The 14,802-nt window shown below is 49.0% G+C and overlaps 1 protein-coding gene across 1 annotated transcript in view; it reads right to left on the bottom strand.

The window, feature by feature from the left end:
- The window catches only part of PRSS36 (serine protease 36), a gene marked incomplete at both ends in the record, with an annotated part of 29,533 nt that overhangs the window by 7,027 nt on the left and 7,704 nt on the right, over nucleotides 1-14,802 (bottom strand). Inside the window, 4 exons of the mRNA XM_080703890.1 lie at nucleotides 5,205-5,485; nucleotides 5,898-6,060; nucleotides 6,273-6,305; nucleotides 6,479-6,514. Coding sequence (XP_080560016.1) covers nucleotides 5,205-5,485; nucleotides 5,898-6,060; nucleotides 6,273-6,305; nucleotides 6,479-6,514 — 513 coding nt within the window. The remainder of the gene's footprint in view (nucleotides 1-5,204; nucleotides 5,486-5,897; nucleotides 6,061-6,272; nucleotides 6,306-6,478; nucleotides 6,515-14,802) is intronic.

The raw sequence follows: 14,802 nt of genomic DNA, 5'->3' as shown, positions 1-14,802 counted from the left end.
TCTGTCTCAGCCTCCCAAATACTGGGATTACAAGTGTGGGCCACCACGCCCGGCTTTTATTCTTTATTTTGAAAAAGAGCCTCACAAATTGCTGAGGCTGGCCAAGAACCTGATATCCTCCTGTCTCAGCCTCCCAAGTACTGGGATTAGAAGCGTGCTCCACCAGGCCCGGCTCCTATGTTTTCCTGCATGCTCATTTTATGCCTGACCTCTGCCAGCGTCCAGTGAGAGCTGTGAGAGCTGTCATGGATGGTTGTGCAGGTTGTGCGCTGCCCAGGTCTCCAGCCAACAAAGAATACAGGTAAGGGCTCAAATCACTAAGTAAATTTTTAGACTTAACATGGAGTCCTGCTGGTCCCGAGAGGCATCTTTTCAACAGAGATGCCAGACTAGATGTGATCCTGTATCAAGTTACCAAGCATGGAATCTGGTCTCTTTTCAATTCCCCTTTCTTGACTATTCCCAAGACATTTGTGACTTCTGGGAATTCTCTTTTTTTTGGGGGGGGGAGTATACTGGTTTTTTTTGGTGGTACTGGGGTTCCTGGAAGCCCTTCTACCTCCGGGCTACACTCCCAGACCTATTTTATATTTTTATTTGGAAACAGGGTCCCCTAAGGCAGTGCGTGTGGCTGGCTTCGAACCTGCGCGATCCTCCCATCTCCGCCTTCCAAGTGAGGGGATTACAAGCACGCCCAGCGTGTACTGGGGTTTTAATCCAGGGGCATTTTACCTCCAAGCTACAACCCTCCCAGACCTATTTTTTTCTAATAGAAGTCTTTTATTGCATCATTAAAATATCACACATTGAGCCGGGCATAGTGGCGCACGCGTGTAATCCCAGTACTTGGGAGGCTGAGACAGAAGGATCTCAGGTTCACTGCCAGCCTCGGCTACTTAGTGAGGCCCTCTGCAACTCAGTGAGACCCTGTTTCAAAATAAAGAATAAAAAACAGGGCTGAGGGTGTAGCTCAGAGGTAGAATGTCCCTGGGTTTAATCCCCAGTGCTACAAAAAAAAAAAAAAAAGCAAAAAAAAAAAAAAGCCACACATTAGTTTTATAATCTAGGATGGATGGGTTTTAGATTTCATTCATCAGCCTGCTGAACTGTTCCTTTTTCAGAAACATAGATACCATCCCCACATTTTCTGATATCCTTGTTTTTAACTATTCTGGCTTGCTGAATTAAAGCAGCTGAATTTGAAACAAGTTCGTTATCTTTCCTTCAAGGATTTATTCATGTTTCTGGGCTTGAGATACCAAACAAGCCATGCCTGTCCTCATCCGAACCCTATGGATATATTTTTCACCCAAGGAATTCCAGATTTCAGTGAGAGACCCGTTCTCCTGAGTAATGACGTTGATGGGAGGGAGCATGCGCAGACCTCATCTTGTAACGGAGCCCAGATGTAATGTTCTTGATTGTGTTCTTTTGTTTGTTTTTTTTTTTTTTTTTTTTTTTTTTTTTTTTTTTTTTTAGTACTGGGGATGAAACCCAGGGGCATTCTACCTCTGAGCTATACTCCCAGCCCTATTTTTAATTCTTTGAAACAAGGTCTCACTAAGTTGCAGAGCGCCTCATAAGTAGCTGAGGCTGTCCTGGGTCATCCTGTCTCAGCCTCGCAAGTATTGGGATTACAAGTGTGCACCGCCACGCCCGGTTCTTCTGGGCCTTGTCACAAGGACTACCCTAGGCCCTAGATCGACCAGCATCGTCTTGGGCCTGGATGACAGACCAGCCTCCTGACTGGTCTGGCCTCTAATCCACTCTGCACTTGCTACTGCCAAAGAAATATTCCCACAGCTCAGCTCTGATCTCACTGAGAACAGTAAATGGATCCCATGGTCTAACCTGGGGCCTCAATGCCAGCCTTTTGTGTGTGTGTGTGTGTGGTGTTGAGGATTGAACCCAGGGGCAAGCTACTTCCCACGCCTTATTTTATTTTATTTTATTGCGGGTCTGGGGATGGGACCCAGGGGAATTCTACCTCCAAGCTACACCCCCTGTCCTATATTTTTTATTCTTTATTTTGAAACTGAGTCTCATTAAGTTACGGAGGGCCTAAGTAGCTGAGGCTGGCCATGAACCATGATCCTCTGGTCTTAGCCTCCCGAATGCCGGGATGACAAGCGTGAGCCACCACGCCCGGCTTGTTTTTGTTTGGGAATGGTCTCACTAGGTTGTTCACAGTCTCTGTATTTTGCTTTTGAGTCTCTCTATTTTTTTTTTTTTTTGAGGTGTCCTCAAACCTGTAGTCCTCCTATCTTAGCCTCCTACGTACTGGGATTACAGGTGTGGGCCACCATGTCTGGCTCCTTCCTACTTTTTTTTTTTTTTTTTCAGTACTGGAGCTTGAACCCAGGGGCATTGTACCTCTCATCTACACCCCACCCCTATTTTTTAGTCTTTTTGTTCATTTATTTATTTTTGCCATACTGGGGATGGAACCCAGGGGCATTCTACCTCTGAGCTGTACCTCCAGCCCTATTTTTTATTCTTCATTTTGAAACAGGGTGTCACTGAGTTGAGAAGGGCCTTGCTAACTAGCCGAGGCTGTCCGCGAACCGCAGTCTTCCAATCTCAGCCTCCTGAATGCTGGGATTACAAGTGTGAGCCACCACGCCTGGCCCCTTCCTACTTTTAATGGAAACAAAGTCTCAGGATCAGAAAGTGGTAGAGAAAGGCACTCCAAATCCTGAGAGGTCTAGGGATGCCTGAGCCTCTACTTGGAGGTCAGGGAACGTATTTAAGGGATTGTCCTGGGGACTGCTGGAGCTGGTGGGCTTCTCTGTTCTTACTCTGAACTGAAGGCCGTTATGGCCCAGCCTCTGCAGGTTTGGGAATCTTTGCTGCTTCTGCCCCCTTCACTCCAGCCTGACATCTGGGCCTTTCTCCAGGATCTCTAGGCTGGCCACCACCTTCCCCCATCTCTCTGTATAAAACCTCCCCTGAGCTGGGGGTGGTGGCACAGGTTTGTAATCCCAGTACTTGGGAGGCTGAGACAGGAGGATCAAAGGTTTGAGGACAGCCTTAGCAAGTAGTGAGACTCTTGTCAACCTAGCAAGACCCTGTTTCAAAATAAAAATAAAAAAGCCGGGTGTGGTGGCACATGCTTGTAATTCCAGTATTTGGGAGGCTGAGACAGGAGGATCATGGTTCGTGACCAGCCTCAGCTACTTAGTGAGACCTTCCTCAACTCAGTGAGACCCTGTTTAAAAATAAAGAATAACTGGGTGTGGTGGCGCACGCTTGTAATCCCCGGGTTTGGGAGGCGGAGACAGGAGGATCACACAGGTTTGAAGCCAGCCTCTCTGGCTTAAGAGACCCTGTTCCCAAATAAAAATATAAAAATAGGCCTGGGAGTGTAGCCGGGAGGTAGAAGGGCTTCCAGGAATCCCAATGCCACACACACACACAAAAGGTTCTTTTTTTTAAATTTTTTTTTTGCAGGTCTGGGGATGGAACTCAGCGACATTCAACCTCCGAGCTACACCCCCTGCCCTATTCTTTATTCTTTATTTTGAAATTGGGTCTCACTGAGTTGCAGAGGGCCTCACTAAGTAGCTGATGCTGTCCGCAAACCGTGATCCTCTGGTCTCAGCCTCCCGAATGCTGGGATTACAAGCATGTGCCACCACGCCCGGCTGTTCTTTGTTTTTAAAACCTTCTTTTTTGCCGGGCGTGTTGGCGCACGCTTGTGATCCCCGTGCTTGGGAGGCAGAGACAGGAGGATCGCGCAGGTTCGAAGCCAGCCGCGCGCGCTGGCTTAGGAGACCCTGTTTCCAAGTAAAAATGTAAAAATAGGTATGGGAGTGTAGCTCGGAGATAGAAGGGCTTCCAGGAACCTCAGTACCACCAAAAAAAAAAAAAAAAATCTTCTTTTTGAGCCGGGCGTGGTGCCGCACGCTTGTAATCCCCGCGCTTGGGAGGCAGAGACAGGAGGATAGCACAGGTTCAAAGCCAGCCGTGCGCGCTGGCTTAGGAGACCCTGTTTCCAAATAAAAATGTAAAAATAGGTCTGGGAGTGTAGCCCGGAGGTAGAAGGGCTTCCAGGAACCCCAGTACCACCAATAAATAAATAAATAAATAAATAAATAAATAAATAGAATAAAAATAGGGCTGGGGGTGTAGCTCAGAGGTAGAATGCCCTGGGTTCCAGCCCCAGGTCCACACACACACAAAAGTCTTCAGAGGAGGAATGACTGAATGAGTGAGAGTGAGCAAGGGAGGACAGGAGGCGGGGAGGAGGGAGGTGAGAAGGGTGGAGAGAAGGGGAGGAAGAGGATGGGAGGAAGAAGCGCAGAAACATTTGCTGGGCTCCTACTCTATGACAGGTGCTGTTTTTGTTTTGTTGTTTGTTTGTTTTGGGTTTTTGTGGGGTTTTTTGGTGGTACTAGGGATTGAACCCAGTGGCATTCTACCTCTGAACTACACCCTCAGCCCTATTTTTTATTCTTTATTTTGAAACAGGGTCTCACTAAGTTGCAGAGGGCCTCACTAAGTAAATGAAGCTGGCCCCAAACCTGCTATCCTCCTGTCTCAGCCTCCCAAGTACTGGGATTACAAGCGTGCACCACCACGCCCAGCTCCAGGTGCTGTGTTTTAACACGGATTACTTAAGGTAAACATATCTCAAATGCATTAATTGTGACTATCTGTGAGCTTTGTTTGTTTGCAATATTGTGCCACTGAGCTACATCCCTAACTTTATTTTGAGACAAGGTCTGGTTAAACTGCCCAGGCTGGCTTCGAACTTGGAATCCTCCCAACTCGGTCTCAGTCTCTGGTGGAGTTGGTGCAGTCACCACCGTGTCCTGCTACTACAAGCTTTTTTATGCGTGTGCTCTGAATTCTCATTTGATCCACTCAACAATCCCATGAGCTACTATTTTCTTCCTTTTACAGAGGAGGAAAAGTACTGGGTAGAATGCTTTGCCTGAAACATCAGAGGGCTGGAATGGGAATCCTAGTGGGACTTGATTCCAGAAAAAAAGAAAATGGGAGGAAAGATGAGGCATAAATAGTGTGTGTAGGGTGGTGGTGGTGGCAGTGGTCTTAATTTGGGAATCTCTGGAGGGGGAGGATAGTTGGAGACAGGTGCGTAATTTTCCAATGGTCTGGCAGAAACCCGCCCTTCCAGGCTCCACCCTCGTCCCCGCCCAGCTCGCCGCAGGCCCCGCCCCTCTCCGGCCCCGCCCACTCACCCTGCTCCTGGACGTCCCCCCAGCCCGTGGCCCAGCAGGCGGTGCCGTGAGCGAAGCGGTGCGAGGCGCGGGGCAGGCAGACCGGCCGCACGGCTGGGCCCAGCTTGGCGGGCGAGGCCAGGCGCAGCAGGGCCACGTCGGCGCCCAGTTCCACTTTGCTGTAGTTGTCCGGCACCAGGATGGCGGCCACCGCACGGACGTGCGCGCTGTCCAGGGGCCCGTCCTGGGAGTGCACGCCCAGCAGCACCGACCACTCGGCCGCAGGCTCCAAGGTCCCGTTCCTGCGCCGGGGCCGGGGCGCCGCGGGGTCAGGCTGACCCGTGGAGGGGCGGCGTGGGAGGGGCGTGAGGGCGAGGAGGAGGAGGAGGAGAAGGTGGGGTCCGTAGGAACCCAGGAGCGGCGGAGTCAGGTCCAGATTTGGGGCTGAGGCGGTGGAGGTTAAGACCCGCTCCCAAAGGGGAAGGGGCGAATCCGATTTGGAGTGGTGACTGGGGACCTCGTAACGGGGAGATACAGACTCGAAGATATTTAGCGGCGTGATGGGATGAGCCTGCTGGCGCCCCCCATCCTCACCCAGAACCATGACACCTCTCAGAGCACCCAGCTTCGGGGGCAGGGAGGGGAAGCAGGAGAAGCGAGGTCAAGATGTGGGTTCGCCGACCAAGCGGAGCGTCTGGACAGGACAATACTCACGACACGAAACAGTGAGCTGCGGAGAGGACCCAGGAGGGAGCGATGAGCGAGCCCCCGCAGATGTGGCCCCCGCCGTGGTGCAGGCTCACCTGCCAGGGCCAGCTTCCCGGCTCAGCGTCTGACCCCCCCATGATGCGAGCAGAGGGCTCAGGGCGCCCGCAGTCTGCAATGAGGAACCCTGGAGGTCAGAACCCACCTAAGGACCCCTGCGAAGGCCCAGGTGACTCGGCCTCGGTTCAGTTTCAGATTGCCCCTCTGAACAAAGAACACAGAGGACCTCGGCACGGCTGGGTGCGGGGCACTCCATCCCCCCGCCTGGCCTAGGCAGCCTTAGCTTCAAGATCAGAGGACACCCAGGCCTCCTCTTTGTTTTACCCAGATCTTCAGGCTCTTCTGTAGGACTGAGGGCTGGAGCCAGGGGACAGAGAGAGGAAGACAGTGGTGGCTTCCAGAGACACTGCCAGCTCTCCACTCCATGGCTTCCTAACTTCCACCCCTGTCCTGCAGCAGCACCCCCCCCCCATGCTGCCTGGCCTCACATCCCTGCCTCTGCACGTGACTCCCCAGTCCAGCTGCCTTACCTGAGTCCTGGAAGGCTCCTGGGATGGGGTGGATGGCTGGGAAGACAGAGGGAGGCAGGAAGAGGCTGGAGAGCCGGGCCCTCCAGGCAGGCATCCTCCCTGACTTCACAGGCTCTCTCCCTTGACATCCAGGCCTCCTTCCCCTCCTCCTGATGCCTCTCTTCCCTCCTCCACCACCACCACCTCCTCCTCCTCCTCCTCCTCCTCCTCCTCCTCCTCCTCCTCCTCCTCCCCCTTTTCCCTTTTTTATGGTATTGAGGATTAAACTCAGGGGGATTCTACCTCCAAGCTACACCCCCAGCCCTAGTTTTTACTAGTTGTGGAGGGCCTCAAAAGTTGCTGAACCTGCGATCCTCCTGTCTCAGTCTCCAAGTACTGGAATCACAAGTGTGCACCACCATGCCGGGCTTTTCTCCTGACATCCCCCCTCCTTCCTTTGACCTGCCACTTTCCTCCCTCTATACTCCCAGCACAGAACCCAGGATTCCTGCCTTCCAGCCCGCCAGGTGCTAGCATGCAGGCCCCCACAGCCTCCCCAACCCCCGAGATTACCCAGGATCACGAGTAGGAGGACCAGAAGCTGGGACATGGCCCGCTAGAGCCAGCTGGAAGCACAGGGCCGGGTGAAGCTCTGCTCCCTGCACAGCGCTGTCACTGCCTAGGCAGCCTCTGACTCCTGATGGTCCCAGGAGCAGCCCCACCCTCTCTGGCTGGAGCCCATCTCTGGGAATCTGAGAGGATCTGGGGCTGGAAGTGGGAAGTGGGGAGCCTGAAGGCCCCACCCAGAGCCCTGGGTGCATCTCACGTCCCAGGAGGCCCTGAGGCCTGTGGAGTGGGGGAGGGCGCAGTGGAGAGCCGAGGAGGACTGGCAGGGGCAGGCCAGCGTGCTAGGCCCTTGGTAGAGCAGGGACGGGTGGGTGAGCAGCGGCTCTTGGGGGGAGGGAGATGGCCCCTCACTGGCTGACTCACCTGAGACCTCACCTGGGCATGGGGCGCGGCCGCCCCAATGGCTTGGCCTTTTCTTCTCACACAGCTCTGGTTACTGGGGCTGCTGCCCAGGTCTGGGACAGGAGCTCTAGGGAATTCAATGCCATCCCAACAAAAGGATCACAGATTCCGGCAGGTTGCGCCAGGCACAGAGGTTCGGGGAGGGGGCTGGGCAGGCTGGCAGGGCTGAAGAGGACTCTGCCTCTCCCTGGGTCACTGTGGGATCCCCCCAGGGCTTGGTCACTTGCTCTTTGTGTGACCTTGGAAGAGCCTCTCAACCACTCTGTATCGTAAACCACTAAAAGTCGTTTAAGAAACGTGGCACCCAGTTATGTGGCGCGCACCTGTAATTCCAGTACTTAAGAGGCTGACACAGGAGGATTACAGGTTCGAGGCCAGCCTCAGCAATTTAGTGAGACCATCAGCAAACAGAGTAAGATCCTGTTTTATTTATTTATTTACTTATTTATTTTTGTGGTACTGGGCATGAAACCAGGGGCCTTCTACTTCTGAGCTACAACACCCCCAGTCCTATTTTATTTTTTATTGTATTTTATTTTATGGTATTGGGGATGGAACCCAGGGGCATTCTACCTCCAAGCTACACCCCCAGCCTTTTTATTCTTTACTTTGAAACAGGATCTCACTAAGTTGCAGAGGACCTCGCTGATGCTATCTGAGAACCATGATCCTTCTGTCTCAGTCTCCCAAATGCTGGGATTACAGCGTGTGTCACCACACCGGGCTTTTATTTTTTATTTTGAAAAAGGGCCTTAACCGTTTTTTTTTTTAAAAGTGTATCTTTTTTATTATTTAATATATTTTTATTGGTGCATTGTAGTCAAACATCTCCATGGAATACAAGACTTGTGAGGGTATACAAGTACACATCATCAATTAGCCTTTATCCAATCCCCGTCCCATTACCTCCCCTCCCTCCATCCCATCTTGATTTAATGATTAACTTTGACATATTTACGTACATTGTGTGCTTTAAAGAGATTCCATCTTCCCCCCTCCCATCCCCTCTGATAGGTCACCTTAATTGCTCCTCCATAGGGCCCTTTCTTCAACTAGATTTCCTATTACCCATTTCTTCCTAGTTTTTGCATATTAGGGAAAGCATCTGGTTTTTTATTTTCTGTGATATTTCTCTGTGTATGCCACATTGCGAGTTCCGATCCCACTCCTGAGGGCCCTGGCACTGGCCTGGCCACCGGCAGACTCTGATCCTGGCCTCGCTGGCTCCAGCACCGGAAAAAGAAAAAGCCTTGCTGGGCATGGTGGCGCACTCTTGTAATCCCTGCGCTTGGGAGGCTGAGACAGGAGGATCACACAGGTTCGAAGCCAGCCTCAGCTACTTAGTGAGGCTCTCAGCAACTTAATGAGACCCTGTTTCCAAATAAAATATAAAATAGGTCTGGGAGTATAGCCCGGAGGTAGAAATCCTCTGGGTTCCACCCCCAGTACCACCAAATACCAAAAAAAAAAAAAAAAGAAAAAAAAAAGAAAAACCCTCATTAAGTTGCAGAAGGCCTCGATAAGTTGCTGAGGCTGGCCATGAAGATGCAATCATCCTGTTTCAGCCTCCCAAGTGCCTGACTATAGACAGGTACCACTATGCCAGGCTGTTTAGTTTTATTTTATTTTATGTACCATGGATGGAACCCAGGGGCATTCTACCTCTAAGCTACACCTCCAGCCCTATTTTTTATTCTTTACTTTGAATCAGAGTCTCACTAAGTTGCAGAGGGCTTCACTAAGTAGCTGAAGCTATCTGAGAACTGTGATTCTCCTGTCTCAGTTTCCCAAATGCGGGGATTACAAGCATGTGCCGCCACACCTGGCTTTTAGTTTTTATTTTGAAAAAGGGCCTTAACTGGGCATTAAAAAAAAAAAAAGAAAAGAAAAGCTGGGCGTGGTGGTGCACACTTGTAATCCCAGCACTTGGGAGGCTGAGAGGAGGATTGCACAGGTTCGAAGCCAGCCTCAGCTACTTAGTGAGGCTTTCAGCAACTTAGTGAGACCCTGTTTCCAAATAAATTATAAAAAAAAATAGGGCTGGAGGTGTAACCTGGAGGCAGAATGCCTCTGGGTTCAATCCCCAGTACCAAAAAAAAAAAAAGCCTCATTAAGTTGTAGACGGCCTCAATAAGTTGCTGAGGCTGGCCATGAAGATGCAATCATCCTGTTTCAGCCCCCTAAGTACTGGGATTACAGACAGGCACCACAATGCCAGGCTGTTTTGTTTTATTTTATTTTATATACCAGGGATGGAACTCAGGGGCATTCTACTCTAAGCTACACCTCCAGCCCTACCACCAGGCTACACTCCCAGACCTATTTTATATTTTTATTTGGAAACAAGGTCTCTTAAACCAGAGAGGCTGGCCTCCCAAACGCAGGGATTACAAGGGTGCGCCACCATGCCTGGCCTTCCCAGACCTTTTTTATACTTTTTTTTTTTTTTTTGCGGATCTGGGGATGGAACTCAGGGGCATTTGACCTCCAAGCTACATCCCCTGCCCTACTTTTTTATTCTTTATTTTGAAACAGGGTATCACTAAATTGCAGAGGGCCTAAGTATCTGAGGCTGTCTGCGAACCGCAATTCTCCCGTCTCAGCCTCTCAAATGCTGGGATTACAAGCGTGTGTCACCACGCCCGGCTCTTTTTTATACTTTATTTGGAAACAGGGTCTCACTAAGTAGCTGAGAGCCTCACTATGTAGCCCGGGCTGGCTTCAAACCTGTGAGATCCTCCTGTCTCAGCCTCCCAAGCGCTGGGATTACAAGTGTGCATCACCACGCCCGGCTTGAACTGAGGAGAGTTTAATGGAGGCACTATTTGCAGAGGCATAGGCAGGATTAAGGGAAACTACCAAAGGATGGTGAAGCACCTAAGGCTAGTAGTACTGGCAAGTCTGTGTACCTGTTAACCTGAAGTGGCAAAGAGAGAGAGCAGCTCCTGGCACCCAGAGAGCATGGCAGCTGTAGGAGGGAGCAGCCTCAGCTCCGAGGGAGCCCTGATCCTCAGGAGAGAAATGAACCTTTCTCAGCCTGTGGTCCAGCAGAGACGGGGCTGGGAAAAGAAAAATCTCCATCTTACTCTTTCCCATCTTCTGATTGCCTGCCAAGTCCTTTCATTGTCTGACACCTGACAGAAGTCAAGGTGAAAGGGAGCCTGTCTTCAGCAGAATAACAGAACACCGGTCAGACATGGTGGCGCACATTGTAATCCCAGTACTTGGGAGGCTGAGCCAGGAGGATCACAGGTTCATGGCCAGCCTCAGCTACTTAGTGAGGCCCTTCACAACTTTAAGTGAGACTGTTTCAAAATAAAGAACAGGGCTGGGCGTGGTGGCGCATGCTTGTGATCCCCATGCTTGGGAGGCTGAGACAGGAGGATCGCACAGGTTCGAGGCCAGCCTCAGCTGGCTTAAGAGACCCCGTTTCCAAATAAAATATAAAATAGGTCTGGGAGTGTAGCCCGGAGGTAGAAGGCCCCTGGGTTCCATCCCCAGTACCACAATAAATAAATAAATAAATAAATAAATAAATAAATAAGGCTGGAGGTAAAGCTTGGAGGTAGAATGCCCCTGGGTTCAATTTCAATCCCCAGTCTCTCCCCCCCCACACACACACACCAGAACACAGAACATACCTGGGGTCAGTTAAGGAAAACCCAAATGAACCAGCTCTAGAAATGTCTTCCGAGGCCAGAAATGCTGGTAAAAGGCACTGTCCCATCAGATACACAGGACGCGTGCTATGTAGCTTCTGAAAATTCTGCCAGTGGAATGAAACCTTTAGCATTTGGAAAAACAAGGAAAGCATGCTTAAGTAAACTCGTGGATATCACATTTCCTGATAAAAGAGGCAGTTTCTTTGGAAAATATTTGGTAACAGGTTACTTTTTCTGAATCAGTCTTCTGACTAAAAAGATTATCACTGACCTAGAAAATAAAAAGGCATTCTTTAGATTATCCGTAAGAGGTTCTGTTTCTGGGATGGGGATATGTCTCAGTGGTAGAGTACATGGTTAACATATGCATGACTCAGTTTGATCCCCAGTGCTACAACAACAACAACAGCAACAACAACAACAACAACATTTTTTTTTCCAGCAAGTTTTTTTTTTTTTTCCTTGCAGTACTGGGAACAGAACCCAGTTTATTATTTACTTATTTATTTTTGCGGGTCTGGGGATGGAACCCAGGGGCATTTGGCCTCCTAGCTACACCCCAATCCCTATTTTTTAAATCTTTATTTTATTTTATTTTTTTATTTTTATTTTTATTTTTTGGTGGTACTGGGGGTGGAACCCAGAAGCTTTCTACCTCCGGGCTATACTCCCAGACCTTTTTTATATTTTATTTGGAAACAGGGTCTCACTAAGTTGCTGAGAGCCTCACTAAGTAGCTGAGGCTGACTTCGAACCTGCGGGATCCTCCCGTCTCAGCCTCCCAAGCACGGGGATTACAAGCGTGCGCCACCACACCCGGCCTTAATCTTTATTTTAAAATGGTCTCACTAAATTGCGGAGGACCTGAGTAGCTGAAGCTGTCCGCGAACTGCAATCCTCCAGTCTCAATTCCTGAATGCTGGGATTACAAGCATGTACCACCCCACCGGCTTCCTATTTTATTTATTTATTTATATTTATTTATTTGTTTGTTTGTTTACTTATTTATTTTGTGGGTCTGGGGATGGAACCCAGGGGCATTGAACATTTGAGCTACACCCCCTGCCCAATTCTTTATTCTTTATTTTGAAATAGGGTCTCACTGAGTTGCAGAGGGCCTCACTAAGTAGCTGAGGCTGTCCGCAAACCAGGATCCTCTGTTCTCAGCCTCCCGAATGCTGGGATTACAAGCGTGCGCCACCACATCCCCTGGCTTTATTTTTTATTTTTATTTTTGTGATACTGAGCATTCTTCCTTCGAGCTACACCCCCAACCCTATTTATTATTCAACTCCCAGACCTACAACTCCCAGACCTATTTTATTTTATTTTATTTTTTATTTTTTATTTTTTTATTGGTGCATTATATTCATACAACTTATTGGGGTAAAAAATTTGTGTGTATAAACATGTACTCATCGCTGATTTAACCCCTACCCAAATACCACCCCATTCTCTCCCCGTCCCTCCCTTCCTTGCTTGGCTTAGTGATTGACTTCGATATGTTTAAGTACATTGTGTGCTTTAGAGATTTTTCTCTTCCCCCTCCTTTCTCTTCCTTTAGGTTATCTTGTTTGCTCCTCTTTTCTCCCTAACTCTCACATATTAGGGAAAGCATCTGATTTCTTATTTTTTGTGACTGACTAATCTCACTTAGCATAATGTCCTCCAGTTCCAGCCATTTCCCTGGAAATGACGTAATTGAGTTTTTTTGATGGCTGAGTAAAATTCCATTGTGTACATATCCCACAGTTTTGTAATCCATTCATCTGTTGATGGACATCTTGGCTGGTTCCATAGTTTGGCTATGGTGAATTGTGCAGCTATGAACATAGATACACATGCATTAGTTTGGTAGTTTGGTTTCTTTTCTTTTGGGTAGATACCCAACAGTGGTATTGCTGGATCAAATGGTAGGTGTGTTCCCATTCTTCTGAGGATTCTCCATACTGTTTTCCAAAGTGGTTGCACTAATTTGCAATCCCACCAACAATGTCCCAGACCTATTTTATATTTTATTTGGAAACAGGGTCTCACTAAGTTGCTGAGAGCCTCACTAAGCAGCTGAGGCTGACTTTGAACCTGCGCGATCCTCCTGTCTCAGCCTCCCAAGCGCGGGAATTACAAGCATGTGCCACCACTCCCGGCTTAGTCATTTTTATTTTTTATTTTATTTTATTTTTGCAGGTCTGGGGATGGAACCCAGGGGCATTTGACCTCTGAGTTACACCCCCTGCCCTATTTTTTTTTTTTTTTTTTTTGTGGTACTGGCGTTCCTGGAAGCCCTTCTACCTCCGGGCTACACTCCCAGACCTATTTTTACATTTTTATTTGGAAACAGGGTCTCCTAAGCCAGCGCGCGCGGCTGGCTTTGAACCTGTGCGATCCTCCTGTCTCTGCCTCCCAAGCGCGGGGATTACAAGTGTGTGCCACCACGCCCGGCCCCTGCCCTATTTTTTATTCTTTATTTTGAAACCAGGTCTCACTGAGTTGCGGAGGGCCTCACTAAGTATCTGAGGCTGTCTGCGAATCGTGATCCTCAGGTCTCAGCCTCCCAAATGCTGGGATTATAAGCATGCACCACCACACCCTGCTAGTCTTTTTTATTTTTGAACAGGGTCTCACTGCGTTGCAAAGGGCTTTGCTAAATAGCTGAGGCTGTCCAAGAACCGCGATCCTCTGGTCTCTACCTCCTGAATGCTGGGATTACAAGCATGCGCCACATGCCTGGCCCAACCTTATTTTTTATTTTATTTTGAAATAGGGTCTTATGTGTTGCAGAGGACCTCACTAAGTAGCTGAGGCTGTCCAGAAACCCTGAAACCCTGATCCTTCTGTCTCAGTCTCCCAAATGCCAGATTATACCATGCCCAATTTATTCTCTCTCTCTCTCTCTCTCTCTCTCTCTCTCTCTCTCTCTCTCTCTCTCTCTCTCTCTCTCTGCGGTACTGGGATGGAACTGAGGGGCTTTACACTCTCAGGCCTATTTTATATTTTATTTGGAAACAGGGTCTCACTAAGTTGCTGAGAGCCTCACTAAATAGCTGAGGCTGGCTTCGAACCTGTGTGATCCTCCTGTCTCAGCCTCCCAAGTGCGTGGATTACAAGCGTGCGCCACCACGTCCGGCTTGCCTGCCTGCCTGCCTGCCTCCCTCCCTCCCTCTCTCCTTTTCTCTTTCTTTTCTTTCTTTCTTTCTTTCTTTCTTTCTTTCTTTCTTTCTTTCTTTCTTTCTTTCTTTCTTTCTTTCTTTCTTTGTGGTACTGTGGGTTGTAACCAGAGGCTTTTCTACCTCCGGGCTATACTCCCAGCCCTATTTTATACTTTATTTGGAAACAGGGTCTTACTAAGTTGCTGAGAGCCTCACTGAGTAGCTGAGGCTGGCTTCGAACCTGTGATCCTCCTGTCTCAGCCTCCCAAGCGCAGGAATTACAAGTGTGCGACACCACGCCCCGCTCTTTATTCTTTATTTCTGAAACAAGATCTAAGTGGCATAGAGCCTCACTAACCTGCGATCCTCCTGTCTCGGCCTCTCAAGTACTAGAATTACATGTGTGCACTACCATGCCTTACTATATTATTTCATGTATGTTCCATGTAATATTTTGAACATATACTAAAGATTATTTGTGTTTGTCTCAGATTTGATTCAGATT

This window comes from Muscardinus avellanarius (genome assembly GCF_963383645.1).
Source record: "Muscardinus avellanarius genome assembly, chromosome: 10".
In the NCBI taxonomy this organism is placed as follows: Eukaryota; Metazoa; Chordata; class Mammalia; order Rodentia; family Gliridae; genus Muscardinus; species Muscardinus avellanarius.
Note: the sequence above shows the minus strand (reverse complement) of the source record. Positions and strands in the feature narration are given on the sequence as shown.